Genomic DNA, 23,758 nt, shown 5'->3' with positions numbered 1-23,758 from the left:
GACTGCAGTGAAAAGGGTCTATTTTATACTAATTTCCAATCATATGCTGCCACATCTACTCATAGGTGCGGTATTAGCATTGGTATTACTTATGTTTTGTAGAGGGTGAGTGTAATGCATTTTCCTTTGGATGTTTTGGCACATGATGTGATGCTTTCATGCTTGATTTTATAGTGGTGAAATATACTATATATATGTTAGGGTGTTGAGTGTCATGGACTCAATTGCTTTTGTGGCATATTTCCCTCCCTTGTTTGTTTCCAGTTTCAGGGGGTTCCTATTAGCTCACTGCGAGAAGCAGATGGAGGTGTATGCTTGCATGCAGTGACAGGATTGAAAGCCAAATATCAACTCAGTGCATACTCTGTATTCACATAAATATAGAAGTGGGTGGGCTGACTGAATTTACATTGTTGAGAGACACAGGCTTCCCAAGAGGACATCACAGTGCTGAGAGCAAAAGTCATGTTTTTATTATGGAAAAAGGTTCACTTTTCTTTACAAAACACAACACATTTTCAGCTAGACATTTTCTATAATTTAACCAAACATCACAATCATCAAAAAACATCTAACATCATTTTTAAGAGGCTCTCTCTGGGTGACAAAGCCATTCTGTGACAGGAATCACAACCTGATGTACCTGAGCAGAGAGAATAAAAAGAAATATCAAAAACATTTTAATGTAATTGTCATGTAGCCTATGTGGGGAAATCAGAGAGGGCGAGCTACTGTGACAGCGACGGCACAGTGTTGGCTTTTTCACATAAAATAACATGTATTAATAAATTAAGTTTGATCATTTGACCACGTGAAGTGAAACATCTTCATTTGACACAAGGAACACGACACATAAGTGAGAACAGTTCTTGCTTGGCACGAGAGGCGTAAAAGACTCAGTACAAGCTTTGGCACCGCTGAGGAGTTTTCTCATGATCTGTTTTCATTTTTACAGTCAAGAGCATTTAAAATGCACCAGGTGCAAACAATCTTCAGTTACTCGGACCACAGAGGGTCATGCATTATGCTCTAACCTATTCTTTTAATAGGTTGGAGCAATTCACTGTACAGCTCTGTATTGGAGGGTGGTACCTGAACATCTCTTAGCACTGGCTTTTAATCTTTTGCATTTACTGTGTTGGGAGTAAAAGTTGAAGGCGACAGCACCCTGAGGGTCATTCATCAGGGTTTTCATTTTTCATTTTTACTCCACCGATTTAGCATTGCACTCCTGTAACACTGTCGGACTCACGACGGACAGTTTAAAAGAAAAAGGATCAAAATCGATGCAGCAGAGAACCAGAGATATCGTCTTTTTTATTCCGCGTATTCTTCTTCCTTGTCAAAACCCTTGGCTCCTACGTTACCCACAATGCAACTCGACTGCTGACAGAGATTCAGGTGTGTTATGCTAGTAGCAGCTAGCCTCAAGCAGAGATGAGGAGCAAGCTACAGAGGTCTGGTGAGCTCACTTCTTTCTAACTCCACACCCGCAGATTTTCAAACTTGTAGTCTTCAGACCCAAACGATGCAGCCTCAAGTGACATCGCTTGAGGCAGTTTGTCAGTCTCCCTCCGGAGCCACGAAAGGCTTGATGCTACTTTTTTTTTTCGCATATTTAGTAGTACTTCCCAAGACCTGTACAAGACTTTGATGTGTAAAATCGGTTCCCCTTCAACACAAACCAGCTCATTCATCCATCAGTGCCGACAGCTTCAAAACCCATTCGGCAGAATTTTTATTTAGATACTTTTGCTACATCCTCATTCAAATTAAGTGCTTTAAAACATACCCATGTTTTTAATGATGGTAAAATAATAATCAGCTGATTTTGAGACCTTTGTACTTTTTCTTTTGGCCTTTGCAGTTATTTGCCTTTGACTTCAGTGCATCATTTAACAACTGAGCATGACTTTATAAAGTATAATAATAAAAGGTGACAGCCACCATACAGCACTGGTGGTGGCGTATTATCGCAGAACTCTTGAATCCCAAACACGCCAAGCCTCAAACTGTCTTCCACGAGTATCACAGGCCACATCTCTAAATAATTAGTCCGTCCTGTCTTGTAGAAGGAGCTTTTAGCCTCCAGCCTCTTTCATATCCTGTCCTGCTTCAATCTCTGGAGGACACGACGTCACCGTTACATAAAGGAGTGCAGCGACTCCCTCAGTTCAAAGGTCGCTCTTCTGCATCCCAAGCCCATGCCTGGTCCTGAGTCCCTGCCTCTCCATGATGTTCCACAGCTTGCGCAGGTTGGACTGTGTAATGACATCGTCGGGTTTGAGCTGTAGTGCACGCAGGTAGTTGGCCTCCGCCTCGGGAAGTTTCCCATTCAGGTGGAGGATGGCACCGAGGTTCATCAGAGCAGCTGGGTACTAGGAGACAGCAAAGACACGGCGAGAAAAGGGTCAAAATAGTAGAAAAGGAGACAGACTGGTGCATAATGCCATAATTATAATGAGTTCTGAGGCCTTAGGGTGTCGACTTACAGGATTACCGTCGACCTTGGGTTTATCTATCCGGACAAACTATTTTAAACTTGCCCTTCTCAGTCCTACATTTGATGCAGACAGTTATGTGAGACATACACACATTTTAGGAAGCTTGCCAGGCTTTTTACGGGCGGTAGATTAAGGCAAGGGCTCGGGTGAAATTTGCTTAAGGCTAGGAAAATCAAATATGCATTAAATTAGCCCTAATGCTATCTCCCAGCACAGTAGCAGGCATGGCCAAAGACAAAAGCATGTCCTTTGACAGCGCCACAGTGAGCAAGAAGGTGGTTACAGAGAGTGTGTGAAGCTAAGTATTTTTTGATATGAATGAAGAAATACATCAAGAGTGTTTTTAGAGTCCTATTTAATACAATACCATCTTTTGAACTTGTAAAGTGAAACCATCTGGCCCTGAATAGTGTAACAGCCGTAGAAATCTACAAAATCCAGTTCATCCAAGCCATAACTTAGAAACACACCCAAATATTATCCTAAAAGTCGTCAGCACCTCATCCCCAAGACCTGGCCTTGTTCCCAGGCCTGTGTCCTCACTGCATGACATATGGTTCGCAACTTGGCAACTAGTTCACAGATTTTCTCTCCACAAACACAACTGTTAGTCTCCTCTTAACACTGATATTTCTCTTGTTTACATTCCACTTCTCAAGCAGAGTTAAAAGACTAGCCTTGGGAGTGTTAGCTTGTTTTTCTCGCCTTGTGTATCAAATGAACGCATGCGGAGCTGGAATATCTCAAGTAGTGGCCTGGAAGAGGCTGGAAACTGAATTAATTAATGCAGTTTTACAGAGAGGAGTTGCAGTACTGCCACATCTTTTTCTGTGGGTTTGTTTTTCTCACCTTGTGCAACAAATGAATGTATCAAGCAGTTACATCTCAAAGCCTTGCTCTGCTTTTTGTATCACTGAGGCACTTTGTGAGCAGCCGAGGCACACTAAGCTAGATAAATGAGGGTCTCTTTGTCATTCCAAACAACTGCATGATATGAAATACAAAGACTGGGCTAAATCATTGGAAATGGAGCCCTGTTTACATGTGCTCTGAGAACCGGAAGGCAGCTGAAAAGTAAGTCAGTAATTCCTGTTATTTAAGATTTCTTTTGACTGAAACATTTATTTCTGAAGTTGGGTTGATCTTGCTGTAACACACTCACAGTGACAAAACAGATATAAGCTTCTGACCGACAAGACAAGGTGTAGGCAACAGACTGCACAAATTAACAGTTCACTAAACGTCGCCTATTCTACTCACATTACAACATTATGTTTGAGATGAAGCTCGATCTGACTGGTGTAAATAAAGCATTTCAGTCTGTGTGTGCAAAATGAAAAACTCTACTTGCACCTTTCTCTGAAGGCACACAATCATTGCCTTTCTCAGCACGAACAGCCAGCGCTGAATCTTTCATGACCTGAGAGCTATTGCATTAAGTTGATATTTGAGAGACTGCCATTCATTAAGCAGACGTGTGCAGGGAAAATGTCAAAGACAAGAGGCGCTTTGCTCGTGACAAATGACAAGAGAAGCCCTCAGCGTGTCTGACTGTGCACATGAAGACTTCCAGACTGTGAATTATAATGACTGTGACTTTGAGGTAGCTTATTTTTTTACAGAATAAAATATAAACACATGGCTTTCCAAATTAAAATGGACGACCAGCATTGTTCTCCTCCAGGGCTTTGCTCAGCCTTTAAGGCTTAAACAGGATATAAACAGACAGACAGACCTTATCTTAAAAGGGGCAGATGCTACAAAGCAGCGATTCCCAACCAGTACTTGTTACCCGTGGGGTAGTGATGGGAAATACAGTTCTTTGAAGGGAGCCGGATCTTATGGCTCCGTTCCTTTCCGAGAGCCGTTACTTAGTTACATCCCACCAATATAATTTCATTTCAGATGTGTGAACAAGGTTTAGCAGCACTAAATTACTCTTGAATGGGAGCACCGGTACTGTACAATTTCCCCCCGGGGATCAATAAAGTATTTCTGATTCTGATTCTGTATTGCGAGACCTAATGTCAATGATCTGCACTGTAAACATTGCACAAGGTGACGCCATATCCCTCTGCTTTGAATTTACCCTATGTTTGAAATAGGTTGTATAAATAAAGTTGCCTTGCCTTGAATGAAATTCATGCAACACCGTGACTGGCTGGTTCTCACTATTCACTGTTGATTTAGGGCAACCAGTGAAATTAAGGCATAACGATAAAAAGAGCAGCTCTCACAAAGTACGACTCAGTTCCCAAGCCGTTGAAAAGAATCGGTTCGTTCATGAACGTAACATAGTTCTGCTGTTGCCAGTAGCTACGTGGAAAAATTGTAGAGTAGCTCAGCTAATACAAAAAATAGAGATAAGCACCTTATGTTGCCATTGAGAGTGCGTGAAAACTAGTTAGCAAGCTAGCAGAGAATTAGCTAAAAGTAATGCATAAATGGTTGAAATAGTCAGCTAAACATGGTGGATTAATGGTTGAAATACATAGCTAAAAGTACTGTAACATATAAATGGTTGAGGTAGCTAAGTTAACTAAAAGCAACAGATAAATAGTTTAAATAAATAGCTAAAATAATGGGTAAAAATAGTTACGTCAAAGTAAAAGGTACATAATAAAAAATAGCTAGCAGCAAAATGTAATGATTAAATGGTTGAAACATAACTTAACTCATGGATAAATAGTCCATGTCTAGTCTAGTCTGCCACTTCAAGTAGTTAGTTCAATTATTATTATTATGAAAACATTTTATATAATTAATAGTGTGAAATCACAACCAGTTTAAAATAAATTCAAATGAACATGACAGTGTTGGTGACTTGAGTTCATCTGACAGGGTTGTGTTGGTTCATCGGACACAAAAGGTGGGGAAACATTGCTCTAAAGGGTGAGGTGATATAACGCTGGTTACTCCCGTGAAGGGACGCTGTCTCCTGACTGAACTGGCAACATAAGTCACAGAGCAGACAAATGACTGCAGGAAGCTCCTTCTAGGTCTTGTGTCTCTACGTTACCTCCTCCAGACCAGTCCACACACCCTCTTCCTTTGAAGTGACTGATTCATACAGCGCAGAAACAGGATATAATAGCGCCCAACTTCCTCAACCACATGTGCTGACATCGAGAGACATGATATCCTGCGAGGCTCTGTCTGTCTAACTATACTGTGATGATCAAGTATTTACTCTCCAGCTGAATGTGTGAATTCAATATCAGACAGTTACCACTGAACTCTTTTCTCTTCGGGATTTCTGTGTTTGCATAAGGAGGCAGTTCACAGCCATGAACAGAACACAGTTTCCATTTTATATTCAGCTGCATCACTGTTTGCCAGGAACAACAGCACTATAACATAATGTCAGAATGATGGGTAATACGCAGTATGTTGTAAATTGAATTTACGGTGCAGGCGTATGTGTGTGCATTTCCATGATAAGTGCTAGCAGGCCCACCAGTCCAGGTACTTACATCTGGTCTGAGGCTGGCAGCACGCTCATACTGCCTCTCCGCTGCCTCATTTAGACTGGCCTGTCTGAAGAGGAAGAAAAACAGAGAGAAAAGAAGAGTTAAAATGTGACAATACAGTTTATATGAATAATGTACTAATGCAAATTATGGTTAATTGTATTCATTCATTATTGCACAGCTAATCATATGAATGACTGTAATTAGAGCTATTCATTAACTGTGTAAATTGTTATAAAATGCCTCACTGGTGATTTCACTTACAAGTCATTGCATGCTAAGATTATGTTAATCTTACTAAAATGATCAGGAATCAAACACAAGATACATTGTATTCATTTAAAGCCTCTTTGCTCTGTATACCAGTGCACGGTGCTTTATCACAGGTGATACATGTCTCACTCACCAGTGTGTCTTGTATGAAAAGGTGGGATGGTTGCACTGTACACTATTTATCTATAAGGGTCTACTGTAAAAATGACCTGACTAGTGAATTTCTGTTTGTCTATACTTATACTGAATATGTTTTTCTTTCTTTTTCTTTTCTTGTGCACAGGTCTCTCATTAACATTAAATAAACATTTACCATCTTATTTAGCAGGTACGCTATAGATTAAAGAATGTTCAAAATGTGCCAGAGTCAGCCTCAAAGGTATAATGATGCGTGGACATTCACTGATTCATTTTCTATAAACAAGCTGTTCCCACTTCCCAACCTTTTTGGGTTTGAAGATTAGAAAGATTAGAGGATAGTCTGAAAAAATAGGTATAACTTTATTGGCTTCTGTTAATCATCTCCAGACCTCTTAAATTTATCCTGAGAGGGTCCCGAACCCCAGGTTGGGAACGCTTTCAGCCATATATTTTTATTGTATACTTTTAAGTAAATTCTGATTGGCTAATGATCAAATACTAAGGATTTTATTACTTATTAACAGTTGTTTCACATCTAACGTTTCTGCATTAAGATATCCTTTTGGGCAAATTAATTAAATAACAATAACTATGTTAAAAACATGGACTTATTAGTATTCAGAGACTAAAGAAGAAACCAATGAGTCCATACAGTCACATTATAGCCAACAGATGGTACAGATCTTCAGCTGCAGCAATACTGAATATTGTTTATGAAAGCTTATAAAATAATTTAGTTACTAATCAAATCATTAGGAAACAATGTTCTGTGTCACAGGGTTAGGGTTAGTAACTGTAATAATGCAGCAGCAGCAGCAATTACTTACTTTAAGCTGATGACTAGCTCGCTGTCCATTATTCTTATTATTTATCAGAGTACAATGAAGAGAGTTGGATGTTTTTAAAATGCCAGAATCACTTCATCAACCTGTCCTCCCTTTCATGTTACAGCTGGGTTTATAAAATGGCAACAGCTCATCTGCTCCATACATACAATGTTATCCAAAGAGCGCATGAACCGGACTTTGCTGTGCCAAAGTTAATAAAGTGAAGGAAACCATTCTCTCCCGATATGGTAATTAATATTTATAAGACTGTGACTCGAGTAAAATATGCCTTGAGAATGCATGCAACACTTTATCAGGGTTCAGTGGAGTTCATAACTGACTATCATGGTCCTCATCTTATAGTGTGCTTCCTTGGTCTTTGTTTTGTTTGGTCAAGTGCTGGAGACTCGATAAAGATGACAGATAAAGACACAGGAAGTCAGGCTTTTAGGAAAGCAACATTTGACAGAGACGAAGGTAAGTCATTCGTTCTCCTTCAAAAAGAAACATGTGAAACTACCTGCTTTATTGGAGAAATCATATACCAGAATGCCAACACAATATTTGACTCATAAGAGTGGTTTTCTGCAATGAAATTTACAGGCAAACCTTCCATCAAACAGGATTATCGGGTCATTATCATAATCCTGGTTATGCTCAGCCAAGATTTGTAGATAAAAAGATTTGTTGCCCACCTTTATTATCAGTGGAGCAGCTCAACGTTTAAACCCAGCTAATGACAGTTGTGTGTCACCTTCGTTACACCCTAATCCTAATCGGTTCGGATTTATGTCACAGTCCGTCTCAGCAGAAAATAACAAGTTAGACCAGAATACGGCAGAATGATCTGTCATTTAGATTTACTCTTACGTTTCCAAAAGCAAACCTCAGCCAAACCCCAGGACTTTCAACTTCTTACAAATCCTCGGTGGTGTTGAATTTAGATGGATGCGAGAGAGCAGTGATGACTTTTCCAGATATGTAGAGCAAAAAGGAATGAAGGCACATTGCTTCAATATTTCCTCGAGTCGCTGGGAGTGGACGACATTTGCAGCCCCTTTTGACACGTTTTAAGACTTATACGCTGTCTGTGCACGTGCTTGCCAAACTTTGAGGGAAAATTCTCCAATGGCTTCTTTACAAGCCCTGGACTGAAACATCGCTACGATGGACTGAAACTGTAGAGGACATTTACTATTCTATAACATAGGTATAATTTATAGTTCAAAGATGGTCATTAAATGGCAGTGGGACAGAATAAACCCACAAATGGTGAAGCAGCACAGCAGCAAACTCTGTAAATACAGGATTTTTAAAAACCTCAACATTTCTTGAAATATACGTTCATTCAATTTTCTGTGCTGTGTGCTTTTTTTCAGTGGGGAAACTCCCCTTGCAAGCGGTGTTGTTGTCAGCAGTTCAGCCAACCTGAGCATGTGAGCAGCACTGAAGACCACATCAAACTCTGAGCTGTCCAGCTCCGCAGCTCTCTCAGCCATCTCCGCTGCCTCGCCGAGACGAGACTGCTCCAGCAGAAACTGACCTGGAGAGAGGGGAAGACAGAGGAAGTGGCTTTATTTCTAGGGGGTAGTAGTCGTTCTGTTTAGTACTTTTAGAGATGGAAAGGTGCAAAAAGAAAGGCACCCCTGTGTCTAACTACAGACTCACAGAGCCGCTAACATGGCTGCAGGCTCTTTGTCTTGTTTACTTGCAAATAGAGGGTTTGGGTTTTTTGTTTGTTTGTTTCCTATCATTCACAAGTTTATGCTTTAGTGTCATGTTGTGACAAACAGACAGAAGTGGTTTTGAGCAAAGAAAAGCTAAGCAAAGAAAGACAGGGAAAGCTTGAAGAGAAGCTCTGACATACAAAGATGGAGATTGGTGGGGAAACAAAGGAAGATGAATGGAGGCAGTGAAAGAGAAGACTGCCACAGGAAATACAACAAGGAGGCAGAGACGGCGAGAGAAAAGTGAGACAGTGAAAGGATTGTTGTCTTGCTCAGCGACGTTTGAGAACACAGATGAGACGGAGGTATTTCATGCATTTTCGTGTGGGAGTCTAGCCACCTGGTGCGGCACCCGCAAGTGCCTGCCTCAGTGGCTATAAATTAACAGCCGAGCCCGGCCACAGATGTTACCGAGTGTAGGAAGAGGGGAACGTGGGGAGGCCGCCTCCATTGAGGTGTGTTTGTGGCCTTTTCTTGTACTGAAAGCTAACTGCATTTGTCTGAGTGCAGCTTCCAAAAACAAGCTATTAGACACCGGACTATTTAGAACCGGGTCGTACGAGGGACAGTTTGCATTAAAATGTGTTGCTGTGAACAATGGCAGGAAAAGGGGCCTTGTCTCAGCTATCACCCTCTGTGTCCTCGCTTCCTTGCACTCTCTCATATGTGCGTCTTTGTGTGCGCATCCGTTGTGTTGTAATGTGGACAGATATCATCACTCCTTACATACTCACACCTGGAGCCCATCCAGTGAACCCAGGAGAGCTAAAGCAGCCAGATTTGCGATAAAGGAGGGGGACCAGTCCAAATAAACATCACCTATAGCAAGAAGCTACAAGATAACATTGAAAAAAGAAAAAATAACCAGATAGGCAAGAGAAGGGGAAACAGCTTCGTCCAAAGACAGCAACGCACCCCTTGTCAGGGACCAAACTAAACTCGAACGCCAAGATATCCAGCGCAGAGAAAGCACCAGGAGGAATGGAGCGAGATAAGGAAGAGGAGAAAGGGACAATGCACAATGACGCTTTCAGCAAGAGGACAGATTTCATTTCCTACAAATATCCTGAAGATAGCGACACAGAGCAGCAAGGAGCCTGTTCCTCCACACCGATACGAAATATTGCTTTAACAGCAGCACAAGCGGACCGTGGTATCATGTTTTACACTCAGTTACAAATGGTAAACAGTGTGCTCTGATCCTGTCTCCGCGCTCCGATAAACATAGCATACATGCCTGTTTGTCTGTGTGTTTGTACCATCTGCAAAACCTCAAACAGCTCCAACACTGCCTGCACTGATACCGACAGTAAATTAAATGACAGTACATTTACACAAATTAGTTACTGTGGTGCTAAAACCCGTTCTGCGATTATTTTTGCGGGGAAAATGATAAAAACAGAAGAGTGTTCACTTCCAAATGATTACCACAGTGCTTTTGGTTCTTTCCAAAACTCTTATCAGGTTACACAAGCTATGAGCTCGGATCCAGGGTGGTTTACAGCATGAGTTGTATGAGGACCTGGTATATTAATATAATGGCTCTGACGGTGACACTACATAGTTTGGGTCTTGGATAAAAGAGTCTAAAACCCCTACCTAATAATCATCCTGAGTGCAGTTTACTGCAGCAAAGCCCGATCATTACAGTAAAGCCTACAGCACAGGTTTGGATTACAGGCATGTTACAGTCAAATTCCATTTTCATAGCTCTGTCAACCACAGAGAGACATTTTGTGGACAGAAGCGTCCATACTTTTATGATTCTAATGTCAAAAAGGCTTTGCTTTAAGTATTAGAATGGAAACCTTTGATATCTCTTCTTACCATAGTGCATGTAGCAGTTTCCTTTTGTCGGGTCTAGTTGAATAGCTCTCAGGTAGTACTTCTCTGCTTCTGTCTTTTGCCCCTAAAAGGAAAAGGAAGGAAATCATTGATTACAGCTTACATTCATCATTCACACGTGTTCCCAGTAATACGTGTCAAAAATTTACCAATCCAAGCATGGAGAGAATATTGATTATATACAAACTAGAATTACACAATCTCATTTCCAGAATGAAATGTGATTATGAAATAATCGAACAGAAATCAAACAAAAATCACGAGTGTTGTATATGTCCTTAATGTATAAAATTAAGGTTTCTGAATTAGCTAAAAGCTGAGCTGAGCACCAACAGTATAAGCAATATAAATATATAACATGGGTATCGTATAGCCGGACATCTTGTGTCACAAACGTGTACTCAAACATTCACATGCAGCTACAAAGATCACTTGTATCTTACTGTATCTGCTATGAGTTAATTTAGCTCATGCACCAGTTGAGACATGGAAACCCTGCTGTTGAGTTTCAGCAGGAAACTGATGCTCATAAAGAACACAGCGCCCCACCTCCCATGCCTAAACTTTTAAAGAAAAACCTCCAAGGTGTGTGTGTGTGTGTGTGTGTGTACCTGCAACCAAACTGAGAGAGATATTGCTTCTGTGTGCACGGGGCTCAATTTCCCCACCTCTTTTGTTTCATGCCTCAGCACTGATTGCTTCCATATTGCCGATGGACTTGCCATGCAACAAGAAATGGGCATATTAGGTTTGCTTCATTAGCTTTCTCTCATGCCCGCAATCGCTCTGAATGAACGAGCGAATATCGGGCCGAGATAGCTTATTTCACATTTTCTTTGGCTCTTTTCACATTACATTCAATTAAACCTTTTCCCCAGCCATCCATCAGAACTGAAAGTAGAGTGGTTCAGTCCAGGGAGGCTGGAGCAAATCATCATTGAACAGAGTTATGAAACGCTATCAAAGATAATTTTGCAATATGCTCTTTTTTAACTGATTTATTTATAGAGTATGCACCTCTCCAGTCTAGCACACTTTTACCGTATGTAATCTTTCTGTTTGTGCATTATTGAGTGGCCTTCCCACAGTGAGAGGCTGTGGTTAGCATCAGTGCTAAATGTATCTAAATGCACAGCTGAGTTTAAATTCATAAATCAGCTTAGTGTCGACCGACTTTCCCGAATGCACACCACACCCTTCTGAGATCTCTGACCGACAGCAGGGCTCTAACGTTACACCAGACTCATTTGTAAGCACTCTGACCTTGAGAAGAATCGGGCAAATTAGTGGCTTTAGCTGTACTTGTTATTTGCGGAGGGATGTGGATGGGTACAAGACTATCAGATTCCAGCATTATTATTGTGTGGACTTACTTTCAAAAGAAGAACAAGAGGGTCACTTTGAAAGTTGATGAGTAGTAGCACTCCGAGTTTCAGAGAAAAACAGCACTACACCACATGTTGGGGTGAACCACGGTACAAGACTTCAGTTTGACCTGTCCTCCTCGCGTCTGTATTGTCGATTGACTCCGGCAGGACGGCCAAAAATGAAGCTGATGGAGTGATTCAATAAGGAAGGAGAGTAATTGCATTATAAGCCTGTCCACTGGCCCATTGTCCAGGGTCCATCCAATCTCCTGTTCCTAAAGCCCCGTAGTAGTGGAAGGGGCCTCTCTGTGAGTCAGGGCCCTCTGTGGATCTGCAGCCCTGAGCCTGAGGGAGCGCACAGGGCGACTCTAATCTGAACCTGGGCTGTAGGTGTGTGTGTGTGTGTGTGTGTGTGTGCTTTGTATATCTTCAAATCAACAAGGAGGGGAAATGATCAGAACTCAGGTTTAAAGCCTGTGAGGGTTGCAGCTGTAAGTGTGTAAGGTAGGTTGTGTCCTTATTCAGCACCCAAGGCTGTGGAAGGGAGGAGGTCAAACATCTCTGGAGGGGTTACAGAGGTCACACATCTAAACTTGACTCAGCTGTGAACACATCTGTTGCCACATAAATGTGTTTCTGTTTTTATGGAGTGGGAGGACAGGAAGTTGTTCTGCAGAAAATAAAAATTGGGAGAAGTTGGGCAAACTTGTGTGCCCTTGATGTCTCCTAACATTCACATGTATACACAGACAGTGAGCGACGGACAACACACAGATAATCTGGAACTCATCCAGTCACAGAGGGAGAGCTTTCATCCACACCAGACAAACTCCCCACGTCTGTGACCTTTAGACATCAGACATGAATTTACGAAGCAACTATATAGCTGCTTTTTTTAAGCTATTTGGCATCAGTCCTGGATCAAGGTCAAAGAAAAAATGTACTTATCGTGACATTTCTGCCTTAATTTTCACACTGTGTGAGCCTCTTTTCATCCAACTAGCAGCACTAGAGGTCAAACACTATATTCATGAATGCATCACAATTCCTCTAGTTGACGTCTGATCAGGGGAGAGTTTGTTTAGCATGCACCTTTCAGAGTCAGAAGCTCACACATCATAACAATTACCACAGCTCTTCAGGTTCTGCAGAGGAATCGATAGAATGGGTTCGCCTTGCTTCGATGTCCCATAAGTCACTCAATATGCATTATTCATCGCTCCACTCTGCCACTTCAGGTCCCATTTAATTACACTCTGCCAGGTAGTTAACTGCTGCAGTCGTTACTAAGATAATGCTTTGGCTTGCTTCATGATTCTTCCTGTGTGTGTGTGTGTGTGTTTGAGTGTCTGTCATGGGACTTACAATGATGGACAGGAGTTTGCCATAAGTGAGGTGGGCAGGGATATGGTCAGGCTTGGTCCTGAGGGACTCTTTGTACCAGTGGCCTGCTTCCTCCAGTCTGTTCAGCCTCATGTAGGCCTCTCCTGAAACAGAACACAGACCAGGAGTCAAGATTTGTTTTTTTGGAATAATAATGATCATAAAAAAACATTAAACATGAAACGTTTCTCAAGGCACAATATCCACAAGTGTTGTATGAAGCAGTCATCTCTTTACATAGTATATCTATTTTTAGTTTCCTCTGACTATGCTGGACATTTTTCTTAAATTCAAATATGATTTATTGAAAAAAGTTTTGGTGAATAGCTCTTGTAGTTTAAAGCAGATCGTAGCAGTGTGCAGAGGAGGGCGCCTTAGCCTGCCAAAGCGTACAAACACATGTTGAACCACCTGTTTCCGCCATAGTGCCCGGTCACGCCATAGTGCCCGGTCACACTGGTGTTTGGACCCCAGTATACCTGCTTGCAGGTCTAGCTAACATACCCTGGTGCATAGATAAAAGGTTACACTGCTTCTCAAACTGCCTTGAACTTTGCCTCTCATCCATAGGGTCAGCATTCCTCACACGCCGAATAAAAACCCCACTGTAGTTCAATCTGGAAAACACACTCTCTGAAAGAACAACTGTTGTGTTTAAAACTCTATGAGATTTTGTTTGATCTGATAACATGCTGTCGGCCCCCGGGGTGACATGACATCAGTTTTAACAAAGAATCCCCTGGACATCCCACTAATGCAAACACTGCCCTCCCTCCACCTGTCAAAACACACTTCCAACTCTCATTTAGCTTGTCCAAGGAATCTTTGCAGACATCTCCCTGCAATCTCAACTATGCCGTCAGGATGAGCTTCCAATAATGTAATTAGTGTTACAATAACAAAGAGATGGATGTGATTTATTTCACGGATTAGCTTTAATCCTCTTCAAGTCTGTGCACATATTTATGAGCTGCAGTGTTGGAATCAAACAGGTGGTTGAATTTTTTTTATTTTTTTAAAGTGTTAATATCAGTTTGTTGAATTCAATTCAAAGCTCAGATAAAATGGAAGACCAACACTTGAAATGGAAATTAACATGTAAAATTCATCGCTAAAGCTCAACTGGTCCCACGGCTGCACTGTTTTACTCACATAAAACTATTGTGATGTCGTTCTTGCATCAAATGGCTATGTTACCTCATCAAAGTACTAATTGGCTAATTGACTGGCTTTTTAATTAAGATTCAGGGCTCCAACAGTAACTTACCCATCATGTTGAAAAGGCTGTGTGGTGCAAACTGTCTGGGCATTTTCTGTACCGCTTCCCTATAAATAGACAGGGCCTCCTGTAATGGAGGGGAAAAAAAGTTAACTTAGCAACTGCAGTTTTTGTTTAGCATCAGCATAATACAGGCCTTGTAATTGATGAGGGACTTTGTGCATAACAGGCTGTACTATCTACACAGTTTCCTGTTCAATTCTAAATGCTTGAGCTTTTAGTCCCACATTAAAAATAAGTGGTAAGTGGTTAAATCATAAGTGGTCATAAAGTGTTAGTCATTGTGTATAAGTTATATTTTGGCGAAAACTGGACGCACTAACCTCCTGCTGGCCCTGTTCATGGAGCAGTTTCCCCAGGTTGTACAGGCAGCTGGTGACGGAGCTCTTGTGGGCGTGGGGGTCCTTCAAGTTCTCGTCTGGAATGTCGGCACAAGTCAGAAAGGTGCGTTTGGCCTCCTCCAGGTTGCCCTGGTTCATCAGGATGATTCCTGTGTTCAAGTAGGCCGCTGCGGGTAGGAGGGGGAAATGAATTAAAACAGCACAAGTCATTTTCTGATGCTGTTAAAGGTTTGTTTACATGTGTAGTTTTTGTTAATACAGAGTTAAAACAAGCTAATTTTCATTTATGAACAGTTGGGAAACTTAAAAATTCTGATTCATCCATAGCTCCAACCTTTTGATATGTGTTTTGATATTAATGATTAGTAATCAACACAGTCACAAAAATTACTGATTAAGTATTTACGAGTGGAGAAGATGGGGTTGATAGTTGGGGAAGATGGACATGTAATAATACAGCCAAAAGAAGACGGAACAAAGGTCAAAGGCAGATGAAATTAACATAAGAAAAGAGAAGAAATAGAAATAAATTAGGCTAAAATGAGATTAAGCTAAAGAAGAATTGAAGATAACTTATCAAGCAGTCTGTAAACCTGTCCTCTCTTAAAATGGTCCTTGGTACATTAAAAGACGGACACTGATCTCACATGCGAGCACTCAAGTGTGAGATTGAATCTCATCATTTTGCAGTCAAGCTTAAATAGCCTGAATACGTCCCTCCGAGTGACCACGTGGCAAAAGAACATCTAATTCAGCATTAAAGTTGGACCGTGATGGTGATCCAATAATGGATCCTTAGCTCACATCTAATTACTCCAAACAAAGACTCAGCCAAAATGAGAACATCTAATCGCTGATAACTCTTCCCCTGATAGCGGCTACTCCAGTCCTCATGTATCAGCCACAAGATGAGACTCTCTTTTTTGACGTTTACTTACATGCCAGTGTTGGCCGACTCCCGATGGCCAGTTTGTAATAATTCAGCGCTTCAGAAAAGCGCTCGTTCTCCTGCAGCAGCAAGCCACTAATAGACAAAAACATGCAAAATGTGAGACATTTTACAACGCCATAAACTGCATTACAGAGGGTCTGTCTTGTTATTTTGAATCTGTGAAGGTAAAATAAGCTTTACCCAAAATTACAGCATGTCAAAGTGATGAGGGGACTCTGGGTAAAATCTAATAAATTCAACTGTAGCAGCTTCTGTATCACTTACCCAATATACAAATGTATAACCCCAATATACCCAACCATCCATCATATTCAAACAGCACCTCCGTTTTAAAGAATGCTAATCATTCGGTTTTCCCTTCTCCCTATGTTGCTTTGCCAGCTCTCTCTGACACCCGTAACTTGAGAGCAAAGAGAGAAAAACAGTGTCAGCATGAGAGCAAGAGACATGGGTCTGCTATGAGGTTTTGGCACCTTTGACACTTTGTTGCAGGATTGGATGTGGCTTTGTGTTCTCCCACAGGCCCTGCAAACCACGACTAATGAAATCAGTAGCAGAAGGTACAAAGAGCCACTGGGACACACAAAGTTACTTCCACTTTGTCACACTCTTGCATCACGCTTAGCTCTGCTTCTTTCCTCCTGTATTAGGTCTATTTTTGTTTTGCCTTCTTTAAGTTCTTCCTGGCTGTCACTCTCTCTGTCATTATGCCTTTTTTCTCTTCTCCCGTTCTGTCTTTCTTGTTCTGCCACTGCGATCTCAAGTGATGGATGGGAGGAATCAGAACTCGTTCGTGTCAAGACTTTGCAAACAGGAGGAGGGAGGAACGGGGCATCTTTAACACTCACAGGTTATACAGCATGTCGGCCATGTTCCCTCGGTGGTGCAGAGCGTTTCTGTATGCCTTCTCCGCCTCCGCCATGTTACCCTGGTTCTTCAGTACGTTCCCCAAGTTTCCCCAGGCTACAGGAGACATGTGTCAGTCAAAAGTTGCACTTTCAGATTGGAAAAACACAATGTTGGTATTCATTTAACAAAAGCGTTATTGTCGTCAATTTGATAAATTAAACTGTAATCAGTTCATTAAATAACAAATAACCACAAAAGCCTTTGTACGTAGTTATACTGCTTATGTTCATTGACGTAATGTGATTTAGAATTACTTCTGTATTTAAACTGTACTATTTCAAAGCAAGTCTTACACGAAGGAGCAGAAAGTCATATTGCAGTTTTCTCTGTGGGTTTAACTGTGTTGCAGCTCCCCGAGCAGAGATGTTAGTCTCACATACCTTCCCACTTTTTCGCACCTTTCAAGATGAACAAGGCTGGCTTCAGTGAGTTTCAGAGGCACAAAGCTTACGGATACGTATAATAAGTAGAGTTGGGTACATTTTTTCCCATTTAACAAAATATGCCAAATTTCTGAAATATATCGGGGGTTTAATTTTCTCAGTGGTACAAGAACTTTGCCTTCAGAAAATACAATTTTAAAGGTGCCCTGTGGAGTTTTCTTGTTAACAAACAATTTGTGTTTACATTCAGTGTTTCTTATTAAAACGCATTGTGTGTATCCTTGAGGTCTAACAAAGGTATTGAGTGTATTTCCTTCCTCTTAAAACAAAGCTGTTTTTTTATATTTGAAGTCCTACATCGTTCACATCCATGTTTACTAGCTAGCAGTCTTCTTCCCTGCTGTTGGCGTATCACTATGCTTCTTTGCACTTTACCGCCATCAACTGTCAATCAGTGGAATAACATGAAACCATTATGTTAGCAAAATTAAAGCCTGTACAATTTTGTCCTGTTTATAATGGTAAATGCTAACACATAGTGTAAAAGTACCACGAATAAAGACGAAGCATTAAGTCAGCAAGTTCTACAGCAATATCTAAAGTTTTCTAACATTAGCTACCATAAGTTACTAGTCATACCAGGCCAAGTAGGATTTAGCGACAACATTTCTGAGCGTATTAAAATGAGCAATTGTGCGTTTTATTGCTTATCAATCCAACTGTTCATTTGTAAGACAAAGAATGTGTTATTTCTTCATTCAAAAGTTATATTGTCTTGCTTTAAATCAGCTTTATGGTACGCAAAAAGAATTGATGTTTGATACCCATCCCTAATGAGAACCTTTACCTTTAGCAGGGTTCACACTAATCCCAGACTTGTAGAGATTCTCCTCATTGCTCCAGTCCCTGTTTCTTTGGACAGTTCTGAGTCCATTCAGCAGCACTAGTCCCGTACAGAGACACAACAATAAGGCCTTGAAGCCTCTAGTCCTCAGTCTGACATATAAGGTTCTTGCACCAGCAGCAACCAGTAGACAAAAGCCTATACTGGGGATGTACAGTACCCTCTCTGCAATTACAAAACCTACATAAAAGAACAGGTTTGTGGCTGGGATGAAAGGTAATGACATGATGCCTAATGAAAATAGTACTAGATTTTCTGTAGGGGGCAGGGACGTCTGTGGGGGGCAGTGGTGGAGTCCAGCTGACCCGTTCAGGGTGGTCTTTGGTGGCCCGTGGTCTGTGTTATGGTTTGTGTCAGGGGCATGGTAACCATTCCCATTAGTGACTGACTTTCCATTAGTGACGTAGGCTTTTCCATTGGTCTCCTTGGCTTTGGAGGTCGGGCTACGAAGGCCAAACAAAGCCAGGAGGATAAATCCACCATAAAAGGCAACAGTGTGAAGGTTTCTCCAGTCGGCCAAGGACCTGACCAAGGGCACAGCGTCCATGGACCAATCGAAACTGAGCTTGTCGGGGCAGAGAAGGAGCCAGGCGTTGGCGGCGGGCAGGTGGAGGAACGTTAGCATTCGAGTGAGAAAATGTGGCGAGTCAGCTGCAGGGTTGTCAGAGTTGGAGAAGTTGGGAGGCTTGTTGCCCATCCAGTAGAGGCGAGCTGACAGCAGAATCACTCCCCAGGAAGCCAGCACACCGAGACTCAGCAAAACACTGATGTTCTTTTTCTGAAAGACAGGAGTGAAAAATATGCTAAAGGAAAACACCTACATCAACATTTCAGTCCAGAAGAGCTTAGTCAAAGCCACAATATTTTGTATGTGTTCCAGAGCACCTGAATTTGTTTTCATTTTAAAAGGCTATTTTAATACCTGTCAAGTTGTTTGAGGTGTGGATCAGAGCTGAATCAAAGCTGCAATGGTCTCATAAATGTATTTATGGTCTCTGCAGACAACAGCTTATTAAGAAGGATGTTTCAGTCTATAAGTATGAGCTGTTAGGGTTTGATTTATAAATCTTCGAACTTTCAAAATGTATTATCCCCCTTATATAGAAAGAGAAACTATGCAAAGAAATCTCTGGAATGTTTTTGATAGCTGCCTGGGGCATAAACCGCACTCATGTACAATTATACTGCTCTTTGTAACACTAGCATAGTTCTTAAAATTAAAATGCACCATAGCCAGAAACAACATAGCTCTGTTTACATGAAAATAGTGAAATATGACATATTCAAACTGGTGAAAGACATATTGGGATTTGGACAGCTGTGCGTGGTAACGGGTGTCACTTTCGGTCAGCAACAATGTGACTGTTTCAAAAAAAGAAAAAATAAATTTTAATGGAATATGTCATGTTGAAACTGGTGAAAGATGCATTATTTTGACATTTGGTTTGCCAATAAATCCAAAAATGTCAAGAACGTTTTATTAAGGATAACAAGGGAAAATCCAAAAGTCTAAAAAATCATAGAAAAATCATATAGATTTTCATTTTCCACATATTAGTAAACCGCGCCCCCCTCTGTTCTGACCTAGTCGGGTTCAAACTTTGAAGTAAATTTGAAGCATGAGAGGCTTTCTCTCTAAGTCTTTCCTTGTTGCCTGTCAGGGTTGCAGCGAGTGTGACTGCTAATCAGCTTAGGACTCATTGTGTTGGTATGTAGATGCTGTTTACATCTCATAAGAGCATTAATTCTGCAGCATGATCACCATTAGGTCCTCTGTCACGCAACACCTTTAAACCATCTATCACACGCCAACCGGGTGCTCACTGCAACCTCAACTGAATGGTAACTTTATAAACTTTAAAATCGTGTTAAACTCCTAACAGCAGTATTGATGCACACTTGGAAGGAAATGCAGAGGACATTTGGTCGGTGACTCTTTACAAATCAGGAAAATCAGTGCTTGATGCATAAATTAGATTCAGAGACAGGAACTCTGTGATACTCAGCAGGGCCAAAAGTATAATTCATTTCAGTCGCTTCACAATGGGCTGTATAGATGCAGTTTGAGTTACATTTACTAAGACATGACAAGGTTGTATGATCACAAACTTGACCTCTTGACCTTTGAACACTGGCTTGTTAAATGGGAAGGAGTAGCTATAAAATTTTCTGTCTGTCAGATGCTCTGATGTCAGATTTATTCTATACCCCATTTTGATATGATGCTTTCTGAAATCAATTACAGCTCTGATCTGATTTAGTGGCGTGTTTTTGCCAAGATTAAGTAAATCTGATTTCATTTCTTTCATTAAACACTGATGAAACTGGAATGTCATATAGGCGAAGACTTATTGACAGAGACAGCCTGGCGCAGTCCTGACCCAAAAACTGCTTGTTATTATTATTATTTTTCATGTTCCTCCCTGAGTTTACCTAGTGGACTAAATATGACATAACATCATGAGTGATGATCACAGAGATGCTGCTCACTTCCTATTTTCTGAGCCCATTATTCAGTGTAATATGAACTCTATCTGAACCGTGTGCGCACACACACAAACACACACACACACACACGCTTACATACTGCAAATGCTGTTTATACTGTATAGTATTATTGTGCAAGACAGGAGTTTACATATTGGTGGTCTAGTAGCTGTGTTATCAGTATTGGCTTTGATATAACTGATAATCCCCATCAGAGCCTCTATAGATCAAAGTGTTGATCCAGTGTAGCCCCACGTTTCTTTTTATCTCTTAAGTGAGTTTACTCTACTACAGTAATAATTTAGACTACCTGTATAATCCGCTCTGAATGAATTGCACAATAGGCAGATAAGAACAAGCTTTCATTTGTCTCATTAATAAACTTTGGAGAGAAATATTCCCTCTCTTCCAATGAGCATGCTCGAGTAAGCATTCAGTAACCATGATGGAAAACACAGATTATCCATAGCAAACCCATGTTGGGATTAGAATAAGAGGTTTAGCGTTGACTCGCCTGACCTACTGGCTCCAGCTCAGTTGTTGATTTCTCCGGATCTGAAATGGAAAAGTGTGTTCCCTGAAGAAGAGAGCTGTAGGTACGAAGTGTAGCCACAGCAAGTCACTTGTCAATAGTAAGATGGAAAAGGGCCAGTTCACGGAGTTCAACATTTTGGAGAGGCAGTGAGGAAGGGAGAGTGGGGAAAAAATTGGATATTGATTTGTGTTCTGAAAGATGGTACACAAAGGATAAGAGAGAGTGCCTTTTACACAAAAAGGGGGATGTGCTTATTGATGGATGAGCCCATACTGGCTGTCAAGGGAGGAAACTGTCTGAGAAATCCAATTCTGCTTGATATCAGAAGATAAGCCAATTCCAGCAAGAGAGTCATTTGTGGTATTTAGGTGAATGAGCTTTATTGTACTCCTAGCTTCCTTGTCTGTTTCTAAATCGTTCCTTAATTGACTCCCCGATCAATCTCACACACACAACTCCAACCGGGAGGCTGGTTCTGCTTTTCATTGATGTATGACCATGAATTCACAAAGTCAGCAGCAAATAAGTGCAGTTTAATAGCCAAATTAACACAAGCTTTTATAATTTGTGTGGTTTTATAAGCAACAGGTTGCAGGTTGGTTATTGCAGCAGGCATGATGTGGAAGGATTGCTGTTTTTTATTTTAGAGTGATAACCAATACTCGCTCCTCAATAGTCGATTCAAAACAGATCTTCAATAACCCAATGTCACCCTCTAACAACTGAATCACTCTCTACTGAACTACACCCTCTAATTGCTCTAAAAAGTCATTTAACCTCTCGACTTAGCAGCCCTTAAAATACGCTGTCATGTGGCATTTAAAAAGATAAGATTCTCTGACTGTACATACATTTTGGGTAAAAACACCTCAACTTAGATAAAATTCTGGACATTTCTTGGCTCTTTCTCGTGGTGCATACTTTTTTGACTCCTGGCAAGAGAAGCACAGGTGTAACTAATCACATTAACGATGGCTCTGCCACATTCAAGTGCACCGGTAAGGAAGCGTGCTCGACAGCAGGACAGACCTAATTAATGTTACGAGTTCCACCTGGGTTTGACAAGCCAGACTACTACGACAAGAAAGGTCTGTTCTGCTTCATATATGTCCTTCTCTCTAAAAGGAAAATCGGACAAATTGCAGCTAAGCTTTTTCTATGAAGTCAATGAAAACATTAAACCACTTTTTGTAACAAAGTCATCGCAGCAACTTATCTTTTCACACTAGCCTTATTCTTATATTTGGGGCTCATGCTAACACAAAGTCCGGCAAAAAATGTATCAAATGGCAAGTTGCCTTAAATCCGAATGCAGTTAGCCACAACAGCTAATCCACGGCGGTACTTTCTGTGTTTGAGAACAAAAAAAGGATTTAAGTAAAATTCAAGTTTATTTGGAAAGCTAGGAGGCTCCAGCCACTTTCCCCATTGTTTTCTACATACTGTATGTGACAAATGCAAAATTAGCACGACTCACACTGATGAACTCATGAAAGCCCCGCTTCTGCTCGCACAGAAACCTGCAATGACAATGTTCAAAGGTTGAAGCTTTGCACGCTGTCCTCAAAGACAGCTGATCAAAGCAGGGTTGCCAGTGGTGTTAACTTGACACTTAAAGAGCCTCCTGTTTGAGTAATGTACAACAGTGTTAAAGGGGGTTTAAGACAACATAGGGATTCTTGATGCCCTTGAAAGTAAACACAGAAAGTAACCCTCTGGATTAGCTATTGTGGCTAACAGCATAAGGATCAATTTGCTGGCTAACCATACGTTGATTCTCAAACAGAGGTGGTGAGTGCAAAGTTTTGGATGTCTATTGGGCTAGCTTCCATGTGAGAAAATATTTATTTATTTGTTTATTTATTTTTTGTTATCAATGGGAAAACAAAGAATGAACCACCAAAAGACAAAATGGCCCCCACAAATACCAAATGTATCTGCAGTGTCTGATTTTAAAAAGTTTTCTTTTAACGTTTTCTTCCCTGCTGTCTAACATAAATTCCTGGGAACTGGTTCTAGCTATGATTGATTGGTCTTCGTGAGATCTGTGTGTATCCATAGAGGACAGCTGGCATAATCCCCCGCCAACTTGTCGACGCAACATCCCGCTCGCTCCAAGCCTTTGAAGCTCACGCTCTTCCACATATCTCCTCCACTTTGGATCCTCATTTGGAAATTCAGAGTCAATTTCTGTAGCTTTCCCTCTACTACTTTTTATTTTCTCTCAGTTTATTATCCACTTTCCCTCCAGAATTAACCCTTCTCTCATTCCCTCCATCCCTCTCTTTCCTCACATAAACATACAGTATTAAGCTCCCAAGCCTTCATCTTTTAACAGCGCCATTCATTATTAGCTCTCATTTTATTAATCCCAGAAGTGTGTGGTCTTCATGTTGACACTGTGGCGTGCAGAGTGTTTAAAACATGTCTG

The 23,758-nt window shown here is 41.0% G+C and overlaps 1 protein-coding gene across 2 annotated transcripts in view; it reads right to left on the bottom strand.

Annotated features, from left to right (window-relative positions):
• Nucleotides 1-451: 451 nt before the first annotated feature.
• The window catches only part of tmtc2a (transmembrane O-mannosyltransferase targeting cadherins 2a), a 52,279-nt gene continuing 28,972 nt past the window's right edge, over nucleotides 452-23,758 (bottom strand). The window contains exons 3-12 of one of the 2 annotated variants that reach the window (XM_070928873.1): nucleotides 18,249-19,083; nucleotides 16,958-17,072; nucleotides 16,096-16,181; nucleotides 15,140-15,324; nucleotides 14,805-14,883; nucleotides 13,520-13,641; nucleotides 10,770-10,851; nucleotides 8,644-8,758; nucleotides 5,978-6,041; nucleotides 452-2,378 (exon numbers count right to left, since the gene is read on the bottom strand). In XM_070928873.1, coding sequence (XP_070784974.1) covers nucleotides 2,175-2,378; nucleotides 5,978-6,041; nucleotides 8,644-8,758; nucleotides 10,770-10,851; nucleotides 13,520-13,641; nucleotides 14,805-14,883; nucleotides 15,140-15,324; nucleotides 16,096-16,181; nucleotides 16,958-17,072; nucleotides 18,249-19,083 — 1,887 coding nt within the window. In that variant the 3' untranslated portion in view covers nucleotides 452-2,174. Of the gene's footprint in view, nucleotides 2,379-5,977; nucleotides 6,042-8,643; nucleotides 8,759-10,769; nucleotides 10,852-13,519; nucleotides 13,642-14,804; nucleotides 14,884-15,139; nucleotides 15,325-16,095; nucleotides 16,182-16,957; nucleotides 17,073-18,248; nucleotides 19,098-23,758 lie in introns of both variants that reach the window. The other variant, XM_070928874.1, reaches the window with a different exon arrangement.

The sequence above is a fragment of the Enoplosus armatus genome, chromosome 22 (genome assembly GCF_043641665.1).
Source record: "Enoplosus armatus isolate fEnoArm2 chromosome 22, fEnoArm2.hap1, whole genome shotgun sequence".
In the NCBI taxonomy this organism is placed as follows: domain Eukaryota; kingdom Metazoa; phylum Chordata; class Actinopteri; order Centrarchiformes; family Enoplosidae; genus Enoplosus; species Enoplosus armatus.
The sequence above is the reverse complement of the archived record's forward strand: the minus strand, read 5'-3'. Positions and strand labels throughout refer to the sequence as shown.